Genomic DNA, 19,613 nt, shown 5'->3' on the forward strand with positions numbered 1-19,613 from the left:
GAGTCTGTGGATGAAGGCATGAAGGCCTTCCAACCTCCAACACTGGAGTTCATTGTGAAATTGTCAAAATGCGATGGAGACATGTAAAAAACTTGAAAATACCAAGGAAGGTTTTTTTTCCCCCCAATGATTGAGGACAAGAGTACACATCCTTTTCAATAACTTATTAGGAAAAAAAACAAGAATGCATTCATCCAGAAGGGAAAATAAGTATTTGACACGCCACCGATTTTATAAGTCCCTCACGTAGGGATCTGTAATTTTCACACTTCAAGTATGAGAATGAATTTTTTTAAAATCTGAAAATTACATTTGATGTGATGGGAATCGCATCAGTAGCTTTTGTAATTAGTAGTTAAAATGTTGTTAGTTGATGGTAGGATCTTGAATCCACCCTGAAGAATTCTTCAGGGCAGCACTGCTCGTATTCTGTGTGACTTTTTAAAAGTGTTTTTGTAAATTCAGCAAGAAATTTACTGGTTATGTTTCTGATTAGTTTTGATTTTGTTTCCTATAGATAGGTTATGAGACATGCTCTACCAGAGAATTATAGAAAATAACCAACTTTTAACATAATCCAAACTGATTTCATTTGCAAAAGATGTTCAAACTTTTTAACTTTTTGGTCAACCTTATCAGAATGTTTGGTGAATGACAACAACCAGGGACTCATGGGACTGAAGCTGCTTAATGACAACGAAAGGTTCTGGAATGGACTTTGTAAAAATCTATACACCTGTATTTGGAATTGGTGACATTTAGTTTAAAATAATGAATTGTTGCTCCACATTATAAGGTCCTCCACTATCTGACCAGGGGAGAGGCTCACGTCAGATCTTAATTACGCTATCAAAGCTTTTTTCTCATACATTCTTTTTACAGAAATAATGGCTTTATCTGTTATAATACATTTTCTTGTATTGAGGACGTTGTAGTAAATCTAATGCCTTTTTTTGTTTCAGTTAAAAATATCTTAGTCTGGACATAAAACTTGTCATACTTGCTTTACTAAACTTTCTTTTCACTGTCAAAATTCCCCACCTTTCCTCTATGGTGGTAGATGTGTTTATAACATCCTTCATCTCCTCAGTTCTGTTAGCACCAGTATTTTAATGTAGATCACCTCTAATAGTTTGAACACTCCATCTACAGTGACTGTAGATGTATCAATACATCGAATGACCTTCTCTTTGTTCTCCCAGCTGAATCTTCCTATTTTTAGTCATTTGTTGCACTCTCCAGCCATGTACAGATCTGTAGCATTTTTCACCTCTGAAGTTAACTCATTTAATGGATAATCTTCTCAGTTTCAACATGTTCATCATCTGACTGAATACAATATCAGCTTAGTTTTCATTTTGTTCAATTTAAAGAATGCAAGTTTTTCTGGAATTCAGGTCATATAAAATTTAACTATCAGCCTATTGAGATTACTCTGAATGTGACAAAGATTTTGAAAATGTGCTTAAAGTTGAAAAATGAGGCAGTCTACTCTGATTAAAAAGAGAGCAAGTAATGATCTAACCTACAAATGCAGCTGATAGAAGCAACAGTCATTTAAAACAGGTTTGTTAATATAAGGCTCTTGCACTAGGTTGAGGTAGTGTGCATAATCCAGTTTTATTCTATTACACATAGATAATTGTACGTATTTTGAAAGGTAATAAAATAACTCCTAGATCTCCAGGAGACAAAACAGTCAGTTCTTTCCCACTTGTCCGGACTGATGGAGGATGATTTTGGGGGTCTAATAAGACGTTTGCTGCGCTGCCACTGGTCGCGTCCTCACTTCTTCAGAAGAGTGGAAAAACTGGGGGGGAAAAAAACTGCATAAAATAAACTAAAATCCAGGGTTTTCGATCTTTGATTTTGTTCTTTGAATCTTAGATTAAGATATTTGACAGCTGCAGGTGGGTGAGAACAACAAGTTAGAAATCAGCTTGCAACTTCATTCATAACACCCTTATATTAGACTTTCAAAGATGAGTCTCGACATTTAAATCTAAAGCCAGAGAACATCTGTGATGCCAGGTGAAAGGAAATAAACATGTTGCTATGGCAACACACTTAATCCTTAATCAGGTTTTGCTTTGTTGCCTTTCTGTCAATTGGGAAGCATTCAGAATGAAATGGGAAGAAGACGTTAGAGATATACTATAATAAAGAGTCATAGATAAAGCAGTCTGGTGACGCAACCTACCTGTTGAACGTCTGATCTTGCAGATTCAGAACCAAACTGTCAGCGTTAAGATACACTTTGTTCTGAGATGCAGACACCTAGAAGCAGACATTCAACTTAGCATAATTCATCATCAGCAAAGATCTTGAAGAGGCCGATCATACCAACCGTCTTAGCAATGTTCTGAGCTGCTCTGATTCTCCTCAGCTTCAGGTAGCCAGGGTTCTTGGTCACAGCTTGGCCCAACTGGAAGAAACCAACTAGTGCTTAGTTAACATAAGCTTAAGTGTAATGCAAAGTCAGAAACACACAAACACACTAAAACTGGCCTTTCACATACTAAGATGTAAACATATCACTATTCCGATCAAGAAGGTTGTTGAAAATGGCTTCAGGTAACATTACACTGATCTAATCAAGTCAAAGGCCAATTATTAAGCACTTCGAAGTCTAAATATGTAACATTTATTTTTTTTTAATTCTTACATGTTTGTAAAAACTGTTACTATGTCATGACCGTATAATATGAGATCCATAATCTGTGCATGCGATTTCCTACCAAATCAACCGCCTCCATCTCCTTCATATGTTACTATTAGCATCTGCAATAGTAGATGCTAAAACACCACCTGGTCAAAAACAACCAATCAAGAGACAAGAGGAAGGTCATGCTGGTATATGCCCTGCTAAATGTGCTACCATTTAGCAGGGCATAAATGGTAGCACATTGATGACAGGAGCTGCTGTGATAGTGTAGCAGAGAGGAATGGAACTGAGTATAAGCAGTGTGTACACAAACATGATTGACAGTGCTAAGACCTGACTGGTTGTTTTTGACTGATAGTAGCATTGCGAGGAGGTGGAGGAGCTGGACTTCTTTCTCAGGTTTTTATTATACAATTAATATGGTGACAGAACAAATATGTAAAACACTTTATTTTATTTATTTTTTAAATAAAAGTAACACACTGCAGCTTTAACAGCAACTAAAGATGACTTGTAGATGTTGAGCTAACATCCAGAGTTGGACTCCATATTAAAAACAAAACACAGCTTCAGTCCACATTCAATTACCATTTTAGCAGCTTCTGCCTCCCCCTCCGCCTGGATGATCTTCTGTCTCTGGTCCTGTTTGGCTTTCTCTACATAGAACTGTGCTCTCTGTGCCTCCTGCTGGGCTAAAAATGCACAAGCAGTATTTAGTAATCTCTTCTTGGTAGTGTTTTATTCAATGCCTGGCGTTCTATTCCAGCAAATCTTAGGAATTGACATCAAGTGCTAACTGCTCACTTAATTTGAATATTTCTATACCATGTTAAGTCCAACAGTATTCATAACCCTGGCAAGATCAGAGTTTAAGTGATTTGTACTTAACTAGGAAGCATTTGTGACTGGAAGGGAAACACTCTGAAGAGATAAAAGCTAATCTAAGTGAGGAGCTCCAAACCCTACAGGTTGGAAGGTCTCAATACCAAAACCCTCATCTTCAGCTCCCTGCATAGATTCAGCACTCATGTTGGTCGAATTGGAAAAGAACTTTGAACCTAAATCTGAACAACTTTGGTCCTAACTGTATAGAAACGTGTGTAGGTGGCTTAATTACTCTCCAGCGTCAGTATAATGTTAGCCAACAGGTCCAGACTCACCGACTTGCTTGGCCTCCACAGCAGCAGTGTACTGGCTGCTGAAGCTCAGCTCTGTGATGGCCACATCATCCAGAATGATGTTGAAATCCTTTGCTCTCTCAACAAGCTCTCTGCGCACCAGCAAAGAAACCTGGACACACCAACAACAGTTTCAACTGGGCAGCAGAAAAAGCTCGGCTGCACCTAAACCTGACCTGCTGATTCTAATTTTGGCCAATACTGAGGCCTTTTACAATAACACATTTTGCTGAGCGAATTATTGTCTCAAAAATTATTGTGATACACAATAATATTGTTTGAAGACCTTTTTACACTGATTTAATGAAAATGATGTGATGATGCATGCGATTTCCTACCAAAAATAGATACACTTTATTTCCAAAAGAACACATAACACTGGAACTGATAAACAAAACAACCAAAAATAAAAATAAAATGGATTCTCAGTCTCCATTGACAAAAAATGTACTTGAATAAAAACTAAACAACATAAAGTCAAAATGGAAATAAATATTGCATTCAACCAAAGGTATACAGACTGCAGATTATGCAGTCTGTATACTATACTGCTCTTCAGTAATCATTAGATCACCGATCCCCCAAAATGAAGGGAACCAGGGCTGATTTATCAACGCTGCAATATGAAACAGCAGATGGTGTGGGAGCTAGCAGCACCTGTGCTCTCTGTGTGATAAGCTGTGAAGCGTTGAACTTGGCCACTACAGATTTGAGGACTTCATTGACGATAGAAGGCAGAACTCTCTCATCATAGTCCTTCCCTAGTTGTTGGTACATTATCGGCAGGCTGGACGCCATGGGTCTCGACAACACCCGCACTCCAATATTCACCATCTGCAGATCTGCACAAACACAAATATCCATACTTCTCATATTTCTACTGAAGTGAAAGAAAAGCAGGAACCAGTAAATGCTATCTGTTGAGGTTCATTTTAAGACCTTCCATGAACTTTCTGATTTAGATTTCTACAGCTTGACCTCAGAGAGACTGTTACTATGAGAACACAATCCATGATGTGTAACACTGCTTACTTTTTAATTTGCTACAATAATTAAGCTAAAATGTTACTGGACTGTGTGTGTATACAGAGGCAGAGTAGTGCTGGACTATACTGACTGGAACCATTTCTAAAATGAATTCCACTAAACTATTATTAGCAGTTCTTACAGGAGACAACACATGCAAAAATAAGATTATTTAACATCCATCCATCCATGGATTTTACATTTATCAAACACTATAAAACATAAAAAGCTAATGTAGAACACGCCTTTTTAACAGTATTTTTGCATTAACTTTAGAAACAACATTTACAATATTTCTACTTGGCTGAAGAACACAGAATGTAACTGAGTAGCAGTGAGTAAGTGTGTGTTCAGTGTTTTTCACCTTTGCTTCCTGTCAGTGAGGAGATTTTGCGAGGTTTAGCTCTAATATCATAGATGATTGGATACTGGAACCATGGGATCCTGCAGCATGGACATTAGAACGGTGCTGTTTGAAATCTGTCGCAGCAAACAACACTCTGCTGGCTGTCTCTTCCAGCCAGCAGAGGGTGGTAGAGTATACCTGAAATGAAGCCCCTCAGCCAGAATGGTGTCCATCTGCATCCCCCCAATCCTGTTGAAGATGATGGCTCTCTGGCCGCCATCCACTGCTCACACACACACAGGACAAATTTCAGTAAAAACACAATGCTGACAAAAACACACACATAAAATATCAGACTCTTAAAACCCCTAAAACTGAGATAATCCAACCCTAATTTTTATTCTAGGGGATCCTAACAGCTCAAAGTGAGATCTGCTCCTGTTCACTTCAGCAAAACAAACATTCTTCTCCTCACATTGAAATAGTTCAACAGCTGGAGGTGACACCATGGTGTTAGAGTAGGTCCTGATGCTGTGGGCTGGGACCAAATCCTGCTGGAAAATGAGATCAGAATCTCCATCCACCTGGTCAGCAGGAGCAGCATGAAGTTCTCTAAAATGTCCTGGTACGTAGCTAAGTTCACTGGACTTCAGAAAACCCAGTGGACCACATCCAGTCCCAGAACCAGAATCAAACCCTCTCTAGCTGGAGGCAACCAGCAGTAGATTCTGGTTCTCTCCACTCTTCCTGCAGGCTTTGCATTGTCTGACAATCCTATTGAAGATGTGAGCATCCATGTTTTTCCTTTCGCTGAACTTTCCATTACTGTGTCTGGATACAGCAATAATGCGCCTCAACCACATAGGTACCCATGTTACCTATGAGAAATTGGCTGGAAACATTAACATTTACATATCAAGGTAGAAATACATTCCCTTTTCTGTGATTTTCCAACTGATGGGGAAGCCACTCTCAGGTTGTTTGTGGAAAATTAAGACTTGGACAGGGGCCCAAACTGGGCCCTGACCTGGCCCCGATGGCCATTAAGGCAGTGTACCTGTGTAGGTGGCTTCTTTAAGGCCATATGCTAAGGCTCCAGCTCCCAGCAGCAGCTTCAATCCCAGTCCTGCTCCTTTGCCCCCAGACGAAGACATCCGGCCAGTCAGGTCCCTCAGGTGCTGAATGAAGCGCTGCATGTTTGTATGAATAAAGATGACGAGAACATGTTGATCATCAAGATGTTTAAATGAAGCTAAATTGATAATTTTATAAAAGTACCAGTCAGAAGTTTTAAGATATCAGTTAGGAGAAAAAAATAACCTGGCAAAAGTAATTTCAGAGTATCACAACAGAGTATGTTCGAAGGAACACTGGAAGTGTTCCTTCGAACATAGTCCTGAGGAGCACGGCGCTGTTTCCGCCTCCTGACCAAACTAAACTCATACGCAGCTACATTAGAGGCTAACGCTAGCAAAACAGCGGCAGCTCGTCCCACATGCCGACCTGAGGCTCCTTTAACGGAGTGAACCTTCCCTCAGTAAGCAGCTCACCTCCACTAACAACGCATCAAGAAAAGGGACGACACACTGGTTGGGTTACCTTTATTTAAAGCACTTACATTCGGTTCCTTACTCCCCATGCTGCAGTTTGATTGTATAATATCCAAGGTCGAGACCGCAAAGCTTAATGGAACATGAAGTTCTTCCTCTTAAAATATCGCCGTACCGTTCATTGTGCTGCCCCCTAACGATGTAGAAACGTAATAGCACTAGGGAACCGATGGAACAACAGAACAACCCCATCTACAATCACTGAGCCTGTGAGGCTGGTCAGTCGGATCAAAGTCCCGAAAGGGACATTGAACGATAAATAAACTTTATCAGGGGCGCACGAGAAAGTTCATTTATTTATAAGTACCTTTAGGGGCTTTATACATTGAAATGGTTTACTAATATAATAAATATTTATCTTGACAGTAATTTGATGACTTAAAAGAAAATTGTACCTCAGTATACAAAGGGTATTGAGAATGAATGCTCAGTGTTTTAGTGTGTCCAAATTGTCATCAATATCTCAATATCTGAAACTAAAACTAAGAGGCTTTTTAATCATAAATTGGAATTGTAAATATCTGGATTAAACATGAAAAAATATCTGAAAAACAAAAGGCAGAAGGGTCCAGCAGCTGTGCCTACTGTGAACTAACTGCTGCTACAATACAGCTGCAAGGCACTTTACTTGGCCCAAAACCAGACTGGTGCCAGCTCAGGAACCTCAACAGGAGCATTTTCTTCACTCCTGGAAATAACATCATGGAGATCACTGAAACTAGAACGCAGCTCCTGTCCTGGATCTAGCCTCTCACTGGGTTCCTCAGGGAACTTCAGAACAGCTGTGAAATACAATGCATCTTTACTCCAGATGCATGATGGTAAAACAAAACTAAGTTTTAAAGATTTGACAGCAAACACTAAAAATTTTGGTAGGTAGAAACATTGCAACAGAATCAGAAGTTGGATAGGACCCAACATTAGAATTCAGCTCTGCCAGAATTTTTTGTTTGAGTGAATGTTCTTTTGTTCAGGCCATTACTGCTCATCTGTCTCAGAACAGCCAACTGGCTGCTCTGATTGCTGTTCTGTCTCAGGTTTGCTTGTTCTCATTAGAAACCTGAGACATAAGTATGCAATCAGTTTGACTGTCTGAAGGTAGTCAGTTATCAGTTTTTTTTATAGGTTTAATTGTCTCTACACACATTCAGACAGGAATGTGGGTAATGAGAGAGGGAAGACATGCGGCAAAGGTCATTAGACAGGGATTCGAACTTCTGGTGTTTCAACGACCACAGTCATAACTACTATATTTGTATAACTGTGGTAGTATTATAAAATATATAACACTATCAATTTAGAGAACAGGTAAGATGAACCACAGTTTAAGGAGAGTACATTTAGAGGACCACATAAAACTGAAGTTAATCAGTACAGCTGATCATAGAAATATCTAAGCAGATCAGATACACTTCCAGATATAGAAATTGTTTTAGAATTTAAAACAAAATTATATTCAGAGAACAACACAGTAAGGAACAAACACACACATCATGTTATTACAACAGTGTATGACTTTAATCCATAAAATCCTGTCGTATTAAAACACATGGCTATTTTACACAGCTCTTCCAAAAGCTAAGAAAAACAGAAACACAGTGAATCGATGCAATGTTCAAATCTAGCCAGAAGATAGAGAGCCAGGCAACAGACAGGAGACGTAGCTAGATACAAAAACAAGCCAATGAATTATCTACATCAAAGACATTAAGAAGTTTAACTTCTGAATCAAGTTGATCTTTGACACTAAAGCAAAGGAGCAAAATAACTGCAAAAAAACTAGTGGTTTGCTGGTGAGCGTCACACAAACATCTCAACAGTATTTAAGGTTAACGCGAGTCACTCCGGATAATTCAGTGCTTTGTATATTTAACTCCGTTACAAGCTGATTTCTCTGAAACCTACAACTATTGTAGTGTATAAGTGTTATCAGAAGTTTGTCCCCCCTCCAGAGGCAGCCCAGAGATGGGCATCCTCTTCAGAACAAACCCTGACCCGGGCCCAGTCCCCTGGATGTTCTCCAGACAGTTTCGATGCTCAGATCAGGACTGCCGTCTCACCGCCTGTCAGTCTCCGCCAGTGCCTGAGAGATTTGATGTATACAAAGGGGACGAGGGGGGTAGTGACACAGATCTCCCCTTCAGTAGTGGACAAACAGGTGCTAAGTAAGCAATGACTAATTCATCACAAGAGTGAGTTTGGTGAACAAAGCCCAGCAGGTACCGGGCCACTAGTTGTAGTCAATATTTTGTCCTTCCATTACCTCTTCCAAAGGTAAGAAGTGTTCCTCCATTACCTCTTCTGGAGGTAATGGGGGACAGCTTTAAGAAAAATGAGAATGTGTGTCTTATAATGAGTTGTGTAGTACATTGTGTGTGTGTTTAAAATGTAATCCAAGAACTGAACTCTTCTTGACCTTGCTTTCATAGTTTAGGCTAATTTTAATGGAGTGCATCTCAGCTTTGAACCAGAACTAGAAAATATTTTGAGCATTTTCTCTGACTTTCTCTTCAACATAAAGGTAGGTGTCTGCCACTGTGTTCCTGAGTAAATGCAAATCTTTATTTATAGCTTGACCTGAATTAGTGGTCCTGCAGATCAAGCAAAGTATTAAAAGGGACAACATAGAGATGTAATTCCAAATCAGGGATTTTTTTTCTTCCTAATTTCTCTCCTCCAAAAAGAAAATGGAACAAAACACAAAGTTCACTTAAGTGATGGTGGCAGCACAGAGGGCTCAGCCTAAACATGCTGATTCATGACTGTGTAATAGGTGACGGCGGCAGACTGTAGCTAACTTCCATTGTTTACTTCCAGATCTTGGCAGGACATCAGCAGGTTGGAAGGTCAGAGGTCGAGGTTCAGATGTCAGATGTAGAAAAGCCGAACCCTGGAAGTACTCACATGAAGATCATTGTCGTAGAACTTTGTCTCTATGATCACATTACCACTGAAACACAAGACATCAAAGTGTAAATAGGATCTTTCTGCTCAAAGAAAATCAAAGCTTTATTTGTACAGCAGCGATCTGATCAATAACTTGGTTCTCCTGGTTTCAGATCCAACAACTGTTGCTACAGATCTCCATGCAGGTGTGGCAGTAATACAGGTTTCACAGACCTCTTCTTTATTAAAAATCTCTTCTTACCCATTTTAATTAAATGGTTCAAAATTTTTTAGCATGAAGGTGACGTTTTGGTACATGAGTCCTTGTGCTGTCTCTGTCTCAGACATGATGGACTCAAGACCACACCTGCAGCATCCTTAGTTTTTAATGTAGCTTGGTGTGAGAGTCCAACTGATGCATTGAAAGCTGTCCCCTATGTGCTGAGGATAAAAAAGTGAGAGGGAGGAGCGAACATGAGAAGAAATGTTTCCTCCTCTGTAGAACAAGGAAAAAAGAACAGCAGGTGGAGTCAAGTCCTCCATCCTCCATTCACTCTGCCTGCAGCTAATGCTAAGTCAGCTAATGTTTAGCTCAAGGATGTCAAAGTCAAATTCACAGAGGGCCAAAAAACCAAATTTGCTACAAGCCGAGGGCCGGACTGGTTCAGCGTTTATTAAAATATATTGAAATGATTGCACATAGCCTATTGAACCAAGACCTAACACAGTGTACATTATTTAATAATTAAATGAATAAAGCAATATTTTGTTATGGCTGTCAGTAATTTCAAGGGAAAACATTTTTAACAGGCAAACAGCAAAACATTTAACTGTTTGGAAAAACAAAATATATTTCTTAATATCAAGATAAATACGTAAAGTGTATGCATTATAAACTGAAAATGCATTATTGTGCTGCTCTATGTTCATATTCTTGTCTTTGTGTGTTTCTGATAAGTTTGATAGTGCCTTCTTAGACTTAGTTACTTGTTACTAGTTACTTGATTTGAAAAGAAACTAAGTTACATTAAAAGTAATTGTTTGAGTTACTTTCAGCAATTGCTGACAACGCTCTGCCGCCTGAGAAAATCACATTGATCTTTGCCAATACTTAATTACAAGTCATTTTATAATGGTAACATCAACAATGTGTCTCCAGTTATAAGGTTGAACTGGAGGAGAGATTATTTAATGGTTACAACAGTACAAAAAACTTCAGTAATTTGTGCGTGTTTTTGTGTGGTCCACTATTGTATGGAAAACTCAAAGAAGGATTTTAAAGCCCCCATCCTGCCCCCAGCCTCCAGGTTGTGCGTTACGGCCCTGTGTTTGTGGTCACAGCGCAGCGCACAGAGCTCCTCCTGCGGCTTCACAACTCAGATGGCTGCACAGATTAGTGACACTTATATTAATATTAATAATTATAATGTCATGTAGTTGCACAGCTTTACGGACTTGTTCATTCGTGGCTGTTTTCACGTTTGTTGCGCTGTTGATATTCGTCTCGATGTTTGTGGTTTTCCGGAGCGCAGCGAGAAGCTCGACGTCATTCAGAGGTCATATATTAATTAACTTGACATTAACAAAGACACAACGGGACAGATCATCCGGGAAATGATGGACTAAAACTAACTGGATGTCAGACAAATTCTGGGTTTATGTCTGCTTATTAAGCCCAAAAACCGCAACCTGCGACTCAATAAATCTGCAAGCGACTTTAGAAAGGAAAAACAAGCCCAAAGCCGCAATAAACGGAATTGGCGACTGAAACTCAAGATAGTTCCTTTTCGGCAACAAAATGCGCACAGTAGAAACTGCGGTTACTCCCCAAGACACGTAGAGGAAATAAGATTACAAAAGAAAATAGTAACGCAAAGTGGTTTCGATAAGTAATTGTAGTCTGACTACCTGATTTGAAATAGAAACCTGATTCTACAAAGTTAGATTACTCGTTACTGAAAAAAGTGGCCATCACTGTCTGCCTTCCAGGTGGGAGGTGGGAAGACCACAAATCTTCTTCATAGACAATGGTTCCTCACTATCCTTTCAGTCATCATACCTTGGACGGTTCTCAACCCAAGTTTATTAATTTCTGCATCTCCTTAAATGTTTCCTCTGCTTGATGCCAGTGATTCCTTCTTAAACAGACAAACATGTATCCTTCTACATGGTTGTTTAAGAAATGAGAAACTAATTTTCAAGTCAGCTGGGATTAAATTAATTACTGCAGTTGGAAGACAGTTTTCTGTGCAGTAATTATCCAATAGTATATTGGCCAGCTAGGGTAGCTTAGTGTACGTTGGAGAGAGATGAAAAGAGAAAGATTTAAATAAAAAGGAAAGATGTAGTAATTCTGTCTCCAAGGCTTAAAACAAATACCATAATCATTTACAAAGTAGTAAAATTCAAAAGGCATAAACACAACATGAAGGTATTCAGAATGAGTGATGTCTGAACTGAAGAGCTGTCTTACGTTAAGACATTGGCTGGCATCATCTGGGACTCAGGAGCTGCTTCTATCAGAGACTGCCATGTGTTGGTGGAGTTTGGGATGACGAAACCAAATTCAAAGAACCATTCTGCACACAGAGAGAAAACCCCACAGAGCTCTGTCATCTCTTCATTAACAGTAACCATCCCACAGATTACAGCAGTCATTAACAGTGTCAATGCTCCATAAAGCCTGTTCTTGCATCTACTGGAAACCACCAACATAACATGTTGTGATGTGGATACCATGGTGGCCCCAGGGCCCTCCTGGAACATCACTCCCAGCAGTGAGTCCCTGTGGACCGCCTTCCAACATGCAGATACGGCCAGTTCCATTTCAGTTCACTCAGCCTCCTGCAGCCTTTCTTTAGTTACCCCATGCTTCTGGAGTTCTTTCCCCTGGATTACACCAGGCTGCTTCATTTACCACTACATGTGGTAGCAGTTGCATAAAACAAGCTTATATTCTTCAGTTAACATTTCAGGCAGCTATGATGCAGGGGGTGCTATGGGGAGGGGGAGGGGGGTTGATGCGTCAGACAATGCTTCTGCATGTTGGTGTGCCCGCTAAAGCATAGTTCACATGGCACAATTTTAAAAAATTTTGCCCCGACTTTCACCTTATGACAACCTTAGAACGTTCCGAGTTCTAAGAGTGTCACTTGTAATAATTGCAGCCAATCACTCTGCAGTGTGTGATGCGTTACTGCTCCCATCTAGAATTGGGCATATTCAACATGTTGAATATGCCCAATTTCAACAATTGTGTGGGGTTTTCCCCGACCAGAGCGAGAATGCAGCCTGTTTAATGTGACAAGAAGCGTGGTGATATAAGCACGGAGGGGTATCCCAAACAGCTGACATTGTGCAACCAAGAGTTCAGTGGACATCAGAGAGAAATAATATCTGGAAAGTAACAGCATAAATGTTTATTCAACATTTCAGAGAAAGAATTTGAACAGAAATGACAAGGAGTGGCAGTTGATAAACATGGTAACTTTTCAGCTATCTATCATTAACGCGATGTTAAAATGATGAGGCTATTCATTCAGAGCTTGACACAGACACTAGCCATGTGCATTGCAGGCAGATTGTATTTGTGACTAGTAAAACACAAGTTTATTTTGTACTACAGCCTGGTTCACATGGCAAGATTTTAAAATTAGTGTAAGCTATTTATCCATTATTTTGTGGCCATTGTTTTCAATGTAAACATCAAAACAGTAAAAATATAATCATATAATTAAGCCGTGAGGCTAAATGTAACCACAGAGTAGAAAACAATCTAACTGATAGAACCTGTTGTACTTTTATCAGCTTTGTGGTCACAGAGGTTTGGAAAATCGGGCGACATTTCTTAAATCTGCCGTGTGAACCAGACTTAGGACTCATAAGCTCTACTCCTCTCGTCTAGACCACTGCCCTAACGCTTTCTGACTCTGGTCGCTATGTGACGTTTACATATCCCTTCAAAATAAGATTCAGATGCACAACAAAAACGAACATTTTATTTTTGAAAAAATAAAATGTTAATAATAGCGACTAATTTAACTCATGATAACGACTAATGAGAGCCCTGAGCTTGTTTCTCTGCAGCGAGACGGTCCCATCTGGGAAACAATGACACACAAAGTGTTGTTTATGCACAGGGTGCTTGGTCGTGTGGCGAAGCAGTTTGAAGGCTTCATTCCTTCATTAGCGAACCGGTCACCACATATCATGCAGAGCAGAATTGGAATGTGGGAATCACCTACCGGGGTGAATCCATTCTCCTGTCTCTGTCTCTGCAAAGGGGCCTTTTCCCCTTTGCAAAGAAACTTCCCAAAGAATCTGATTTGTTTCTTACTCATTCTGTGAGAAGGATCTCACTGCAGCAAAAAGAAAGGTGCGGGGTCAGATCACTGTCAGTCTTATACCTTATTTGGAAATGGGACCATTGCAATCCGGAAGTGATTGCAATGGTCCCATTTTCTATATTATCCGCGGCCTCCCATTTTTATATTATTTTGAAATCTATGATATATCGTTAACTTCATGAAGAATTTTCACTCTCAGGATGTATTTGAACTTCTCTCTTTTATTTACTTCTGCGCAGCTCACAGCTCAACAAATTCTGTAGCTTTCCGTGTACTTCTAAACCTACTCCTTAGTCCCATCTTTTCGGGTCTGATACTGCCTCTAATGGCGTGGGGGTGGTAACACAACTAATATAATTACATGAATACACGAGAAACGAGAATATAACGACTTTTATATTACTTTTACTGGCACCGTAAAATATATATTATCTAACCTGGGCAAAGCCTGCCCAGATCCCTCTTGAAAATGAGATCCAGATCTCAAAGAGGTTTACCTGGTTAAATAAAGGAAAAAATAACAATAATAATAATTTGGATTCCGCATGCTGCCATTATCTGTGTGGAAACATGAATATGTAACTTATTAGTGTCTGTATGAAATGAGTTGGGGATACTGCTGTTGCCAGCAGCACCATCATTGCTTACCTTCTAGACACTGTCCTTTGAAGAAAACTTTTTGCTCCAACCGAAATTTCTCCAGCTGCTCAGTGGAAGAGAAGTTCAGCTCTCTGGAAACAGCTTTACATTTCAGGATCTTCTTTGGGACACGAGCTAAAAAATTTTACATAATTTGTTAAAAAAATAAAATAATCACAATAATCTAAAGACGGCTCATTTAAGATGTGATTGTAAGACTGACTATTTGGTCAAGATGGAGGGACAAGCACACTGGAAACCAGAAACCAGAAGCAGTTTGTTTACATACCATGTGGATGGTGGGAGATGGTGTTGAATTAATTCAGAATTTATCATGAAAAATTTCTGTAAACAAGTTATTAAAGCTTACATAAAAATGATATGTGCATTACCACCAACAGGTCTGCACAACAAATCGCAAGGACCAGGTTCAACAGACTGTTGTTGAAAATTACAATTTGTTTTCAATCAACCTACCTGGTAAAATAAAAGGTCTAAATATCTGAGTAGTGCTACACATTTTAGAGCTTCAGAGACATTTAAGAAAACAAAAACTAACCCACCGGGATCAGACCATAGGAGGAAAAGGTGTCATAGTTTGATGCTGTGCGTGCCTTTACTCAGAACAAAGCACTACAATAAAAAAAAAAATAGATTGAACTAAATCAGAAAAAATTAATATAAATTTTGAGTTAAAAAGGAGGCGTGTTCAAATGTAAACCATCTTCCTGAGACATCTAAACTTGACTTCTGTTTGGTATATGAGCCATTCCAAACTACTCATGAAGTCCTGAAGACCTGTTAAAAATGACCTTCCAGTTTATTTTAGCTCTTGAGGATTCGAATAAGACAGAATTACTCTGAAGTTTTCTGAAGTTGATTTGACTGATTTTTAATATTACATTGGTTGCATTCCCCATACCACAGCCGACTTGAAATAATTATTGCAGACTAATTACTTCGTCTGCAACCAATTATTCCAGGGTAACGCCGCCTCTTAAAAGGTGACAGGCACCAGCGACCTCACTAGAGATACACGTGTCAGATGGCCGAATGACTGATCAAATTTTAAGATGCAAAATGACACTGTCTTTAGAGGGTCCTGTGTGTTTTCGAATGTCGTCCCAATCTCATTGACTGAGGCCACCTGGTGATCACGTTTCCTATCTGAGCCTAGCAACCAAACTTGTGCATTTAATAAACTATGTACCAAGTACATACCTTCATGTTCTACCCCTGGTACAGACAGATCCTCTGTTCCTTGCCACAGCACCTTCCCCGTCTCTGCATCGCGGAGATTCATCCAGTTTCTATTGAGAAAACGTTAAGCAACAAAAACCAAAAACAAGCATCCAAAACTCTTAGAAACCATCTCTGCTTTAACAGTGGTTTCTCTGGCTTGGAGTTCAAATGACAGATTAGCAAAGAATCCCACATTTCAAACATCCACCACTGACCTAATCCAAGTAACTCATCTGATCAACCGGACTCAGTCCTAGGGTTAAATAATAATGAGAGGATGTTCTTCGCCTCAGCTAGTTCATCTCAACAACTACTAGTTCTTACCAAAATAAATATCTCCATGTCTTGATTGGTATATTTCAGAATCTCTCATTAATGAGCTCCACCCTCTCATTTGTTTGTCACGTAGCATCTCCAGCCTGCCCCTTAATAGCTTTTATAGGCTAATTTCTCAAAATTGTTTTGTTTCCATATTTAAATTCTGGCAAATACTCAAAATATTCTCATACTGTTCCGGCTTTGGCAAAGACAGTCTGGAATGTTGAGAGGAAACATGCTACCTCTCTGATAGAAATCCTGTTTAATTTTTTACCAAGGTCTTGTACTGATGATGGGAGAAGCTGACCACTGCTCAAACCTTTCCAAAAATTCTGAACAAAGTTCAGATCTGAACTCTGTGTGGAAATGCTTCTTCATCTTCCATAAACCACAAGTGAAGACAGTGAATATTCTATATACTGAATATTTTGTCGCATATTTCAACTATTGATATTGGTCACGTGTCTGTTGCAATATATACTGTTATTTATTTATCATCCTGCCTACTTCATCTCAGCCTCCATTACCTTCTTCGGTTGCTCATGAAATATGGTAGTTTGGTTATCTATAGTGATAATCAAGTGTTAGTGTGTCCTATACACTGATATTGTTGATCTTGTTCTGAATGAAGCCTACGTGTTCTCCGAAAAGCCTCCAGCTTCCTCACGGTCCAACATTTCAGGATGATTGGTTGATCTGTGCCCAGAGCATCCCACTCTGTCAGCCAATAATCACTGGGGATAGGCACCAATCTCTCCCTGAGCCTTGGATAATAACATGATCTATAACAGTGGTTCTTAACCTTTTTTGAGGTACCAAACCCACCAGTTTCATATGCGCATTCACTGAACCCTTCTTTAGTGATAAATAAAATGTTTTTTTTTTTTCAAAATTCCAGATATAGTAAATGCTTCTTTTTACTGGTGCACAAAATGAGCCATGCATAAACATCACCTTGCTCAAAAACAAAACCAATAGAGTGCATGAACTCAACAAATTACGGTATTACTTTATTCTGGCCCGATCGAACCCAGGTTAAGAACCACTGGTCTAGAGCAAAACTCTCAAACAGCAGTTCTAAAACATCTCCTGCAACCTTTAGTTGTCCCTGAGCTTTAGCACACCTGCATGCAACATGGACTGCATGCTGGTTGGTGCAGTACAATTGCAGGCTGGTGTTTCCTCACCACCACCATCTGAATCAACACCAAGGAAACACACAAAATGTTTTTCTGATGGTAACTTTAAATGATGAAGAATTGTTCTTGGTTTATCTGAGGTTATTACATATCCAGCAGCTATTACAGGTGTCTACAGATACATCAGAAGTTACACATGAAATCTAATGAACTCCTAGAGCAGGGGTGTCAAACTTCAGTCCTTAAGGGCCACTATCCTGCAGTTTTTCAATGTGCCACAGGTACAAAACGCAGGAATGAAATGGCTTAATTACCTCCTCCTTGTGTAGATAAGTTCTCCAGAGCCTTACTAATGACCTATTATTCTATTCAGGTGTGGTGTAGCAGAGGCACATCTAAAAGTTGCAGGACACCGGCCCTCGAGGACTGGATGTTGACACCCCTGTCCTAGAGACTCCTGTCCAAAATGGACAGTGTGAAAACACCGCAGTTCATTTGTTCTATAGGTTTTGAATCCACCACAACTACTATCATCTCATCTACTATGCTGCCTGCATATGAACCATATCTTTCAGAATAAGATATGGCTCATGTCTTATTCTGAAATAAGATATTTATTATCTTATAAATATCTAACAGTAGTGCTAGACAGCATCAGTAGTGCTGCTAAGCACTGCTGATACTGCTATCAGTAATGTTTAGACAGCTGCAGGTTAGCCACATGTGAATATCTGACAAGTTGAAGGGCTGCTACCAGCAAAGCAAATCTGGCTTCAACAGCATGTTAATCAGGTTTGGTTATCCTGAGCTATCATTCCAGTCATGCTGCTACAGTTTGTAAACTGCTGGGATGGAATTAAAGGAAGAGTACCAGCAAATATAAGCATCAATTATCTATAATTTTATTTTTATTCAGAGAGAACAAAAATAGAAATATAAACTGTATGTCTATTACCAGAATAACACCAAGTATTTTCCCCAGAGATTAGCTAAGGAATGTCCATCTGATATTCAACATCTGACAGTAAAACAAATTCGTCGTCATAAAACATTTTAAACTACCACTTCAACAGTGTAGTAGTTGTAAGCAAGTATCTCATCAGCAAATCTCTCAAAATGTACATCCAGCAGCCTCAACATACTGAAATCTACTGTTTAGAGTTTCCGTGTTCTCTGCGCACTCTACTCCTATTAAGATTTTCCAGATTAGAATTGGGATTGGCGCCTAATCTCTATCTGAAAGCCCATAGAAAAATCTGCTCATCTCCGGATCATTCATTATGAATACGAGTGCTTTATGCAGAACAAGTTTATTTACCCAGCGTCTCAGCAAAACAAAACAAAAAAAAAAATCCCTCAACTAAGATTCAGACATGTCAGGCCGATTTCCAGATTTTACCACAACACTTGACAGAACGCTATATTTCACGCTTCAGAGGCACATGGACTCAGAAGTTCAGACAGTCAACAAACCCCAGCAGGAACCAACACATCTAGTTCTGCAGAACTGCCTTCAATGTGGATCTAACACGCGATCTGTGACTGCCACTTCAGGCTCATTCAACCCCAAGACAACAACAAGGCCACCAGAAGCAGCCCCACATCCTGTCGACAGGCCGTCACTTCCACAGAAGAGCTTACCGAGCTACCTGCTAGCTTACTGCATCCTGAGCCTTACATCACAGCTGATAAAAGGATACAATTTAAAACCCTTTAGTATCTCCTTGGCCCTGTCTTCCTCCGAAGACATTTCGGGAGTGGTTCCTCTTAGCGTTCCACGGATTCTCCGGAATTTGATAAATAAATAAATGAATAAAAAATACTAAACAGCAGTCAACTTTAGCCGAGCTAACAAAATCTCGTCCTAGAATAGCGGAACCAACAGGCCCAAACAATGAACCATGAACAGTTGGACTACAGGATAAATCCGATTCCACTAATGGAATTGGCTAAACACGCTCTGAACGAACAGACAGTAGCCTCAGCCAATTTACAAGCTATAGCAGCGTGAACGAGCCAATCACACACAGCATGTCACAGGTAGGCGGGACGAAATAGATTAACGGGTCATCAGGTTCGACGTCACAACGACGCTGCGTTCCTTAGAAACAGAACATTTGAACTTTAAAATCAGGGCGACTTAATTTTGGGTGGATTTAAAATGTTTCAATCACCAGCCTTTCTAGTGAAGGCTAGAAAGGCTGGTGAAGTCACATAA

At 39.6% G+C, this 19,613-nt stretch overlaps 2 protein-coding genes across 5 annotated transcripts; both read right to left on the reverse strand.

Annotated features, from left to right (window-relative positions):
* Positions 1 to 1,601: 1,601 nt before the first annotated feature.
* Positions 1,602 to 6,955, reverse strand: LOC129354653 (prohibitin-2-like). Of its 3 annotated transcripts, none has more exons than XM_055024103.1 (10): positions 6,834 to 6,955; positions 6,273 to 6,405; positions 5,414 to 5,498; positions 5,234 to 5,313; positions 4,501 to 4,685; positions 3,826 to 3,955; positions 3,254 to 3,357; positions 2,348 to 2,425; positions 2,201 to 2,277; positions 1,602 to 1,810 (listed from the first exon to the last, which is right to left on the reverse strand). In XM_055024103.1, the coding sequence occupies exons 1-10, from the start codon at positions 6,852 to 6,854 to the stop codon at positions 1,786 to 1,788; spliced, it is 918 nt and encodes a 305-aa protein (XP_054880078.1). In that variant the 5' UTR covers positions 6,855 to 6,955; the 3' UTR covers positions 1,602 to 1,785. The 3 variants fall into 3 exon arrangements, with proteins under 3 accessions (XP_054880078.1, XP_054880080.1, XP_054880079.1); XM_055024105.1 differs by lacking the exon at positions 6,834 to 6,955 and adding an exon at positions 6,815 to 6,833; XM_055024104.1 differs by lacking the exon at positions 6,834 to 6,955 and adding an exon at positions 6,536 to 6,632.
* A 1,361-nt stretch (positions 6,956 to 8,316) lies between these two features.
* On the reverse strand, positions 8,317 to 19,454 carry pde6d (phosphodiesterase 6D, cGMP-specific, rod, delta). Of its 2 annotated transcripts, XM_055024154.1 has the most exons (5): positions 19,096 to 19,450; positions 15,918 to 16,006; positions 14,706 to 14,831; positions 12,185 to 12,290; positions 8,317 to 9,775 (listed from the first exon to the last, which is right to left on the reverse strand). In XM_055024154.1, the coding sequence occupies exons 1-5, from the start codon at positions 19,143 to 19,145 to the stop codon at positions 9,694 to 9,696; spliced, it is 453 nt and encodes a 150-aa protein (XP_054880129.1). In that variant the 5' UTR covers positions 19,146 to 19,450; the 3' UTR covers positions 8,317 to 9,693. The 2 variants fall into 2 exon arrangements, with proteins under 2 accessions (XP_054880129.1, XP_054880130.1); XM_055024155.1 differs by lacking the exon at positions 12,185 to 12,290 and having other exon boundaries at positions 19,096 to 19,454.
* Between the last annotated feature and the right edge of the window lie 159 nt (positions 19,455 to 19,613).

Source organism: Poeciliopsis prolifica, unplaced genomic scaffold, assembly GCF_027474105.1.
Source record: "Poeciliopsis prolifica strain line A6 unplaced genomic scaffold, Auburn_PproV2 SCAFFOLD115, whole genome shotgun sequence".
NCBI classification, from domain to species: domain Eukaryota; kingdom Metazoa; phylum Chordata; class Actinopteri; order Cyprinodontiformes; family Poeciliidae; genus Poeciliopsis; species Poeciliopsis prolifica.

Excerpts from the sequence above, each read along its gene's own strand:
- LOC129354653 (XM_055024103.1), bottom strand. The coding sequence starts at position 6,854 with ATGGGGAGTAAGGAACCGAAT. Across the intron at positions 5,499-6,272 it reads TAAAGAAGCCACCTACACAG|TGGATGGCGGCCAGAGAGCC; the intron begins GTACACTGCCTT and ends GTGTGTGAGCAG. Across the intron at positions 3,956-4,500 it reads TTATCACACAGAGAGCACAG|GTTTCTTTGCTGGTGCGCAG; the intron begins GTGCTGCTAGCT and ends TGGTGTGTCCAG.
- pde6d (XM_055024154.1), bottom strand. The coding sequence starts at position 19,145 with ATGTCTTCGGAGGAAGACAGGGCCAAGGAGATACTAAAGGGTTTTAAA. Across the intron at positions 14,832-15,917 it reads ACCAGGGGTAGAACATGAAG|CTCGTGTCCCAAAGAAGATC; the intron begins GTATGTACTTGG and ends AAAATTTTTTAG. Across the intron at positions 12,291-14,705 it reads CAAAGGACAGTGTCTAGAAG|AATGGTTCTTTGAATTTGGT; the intron begins GTAAGCAATGAT and ends CTCTGTGTGCAG.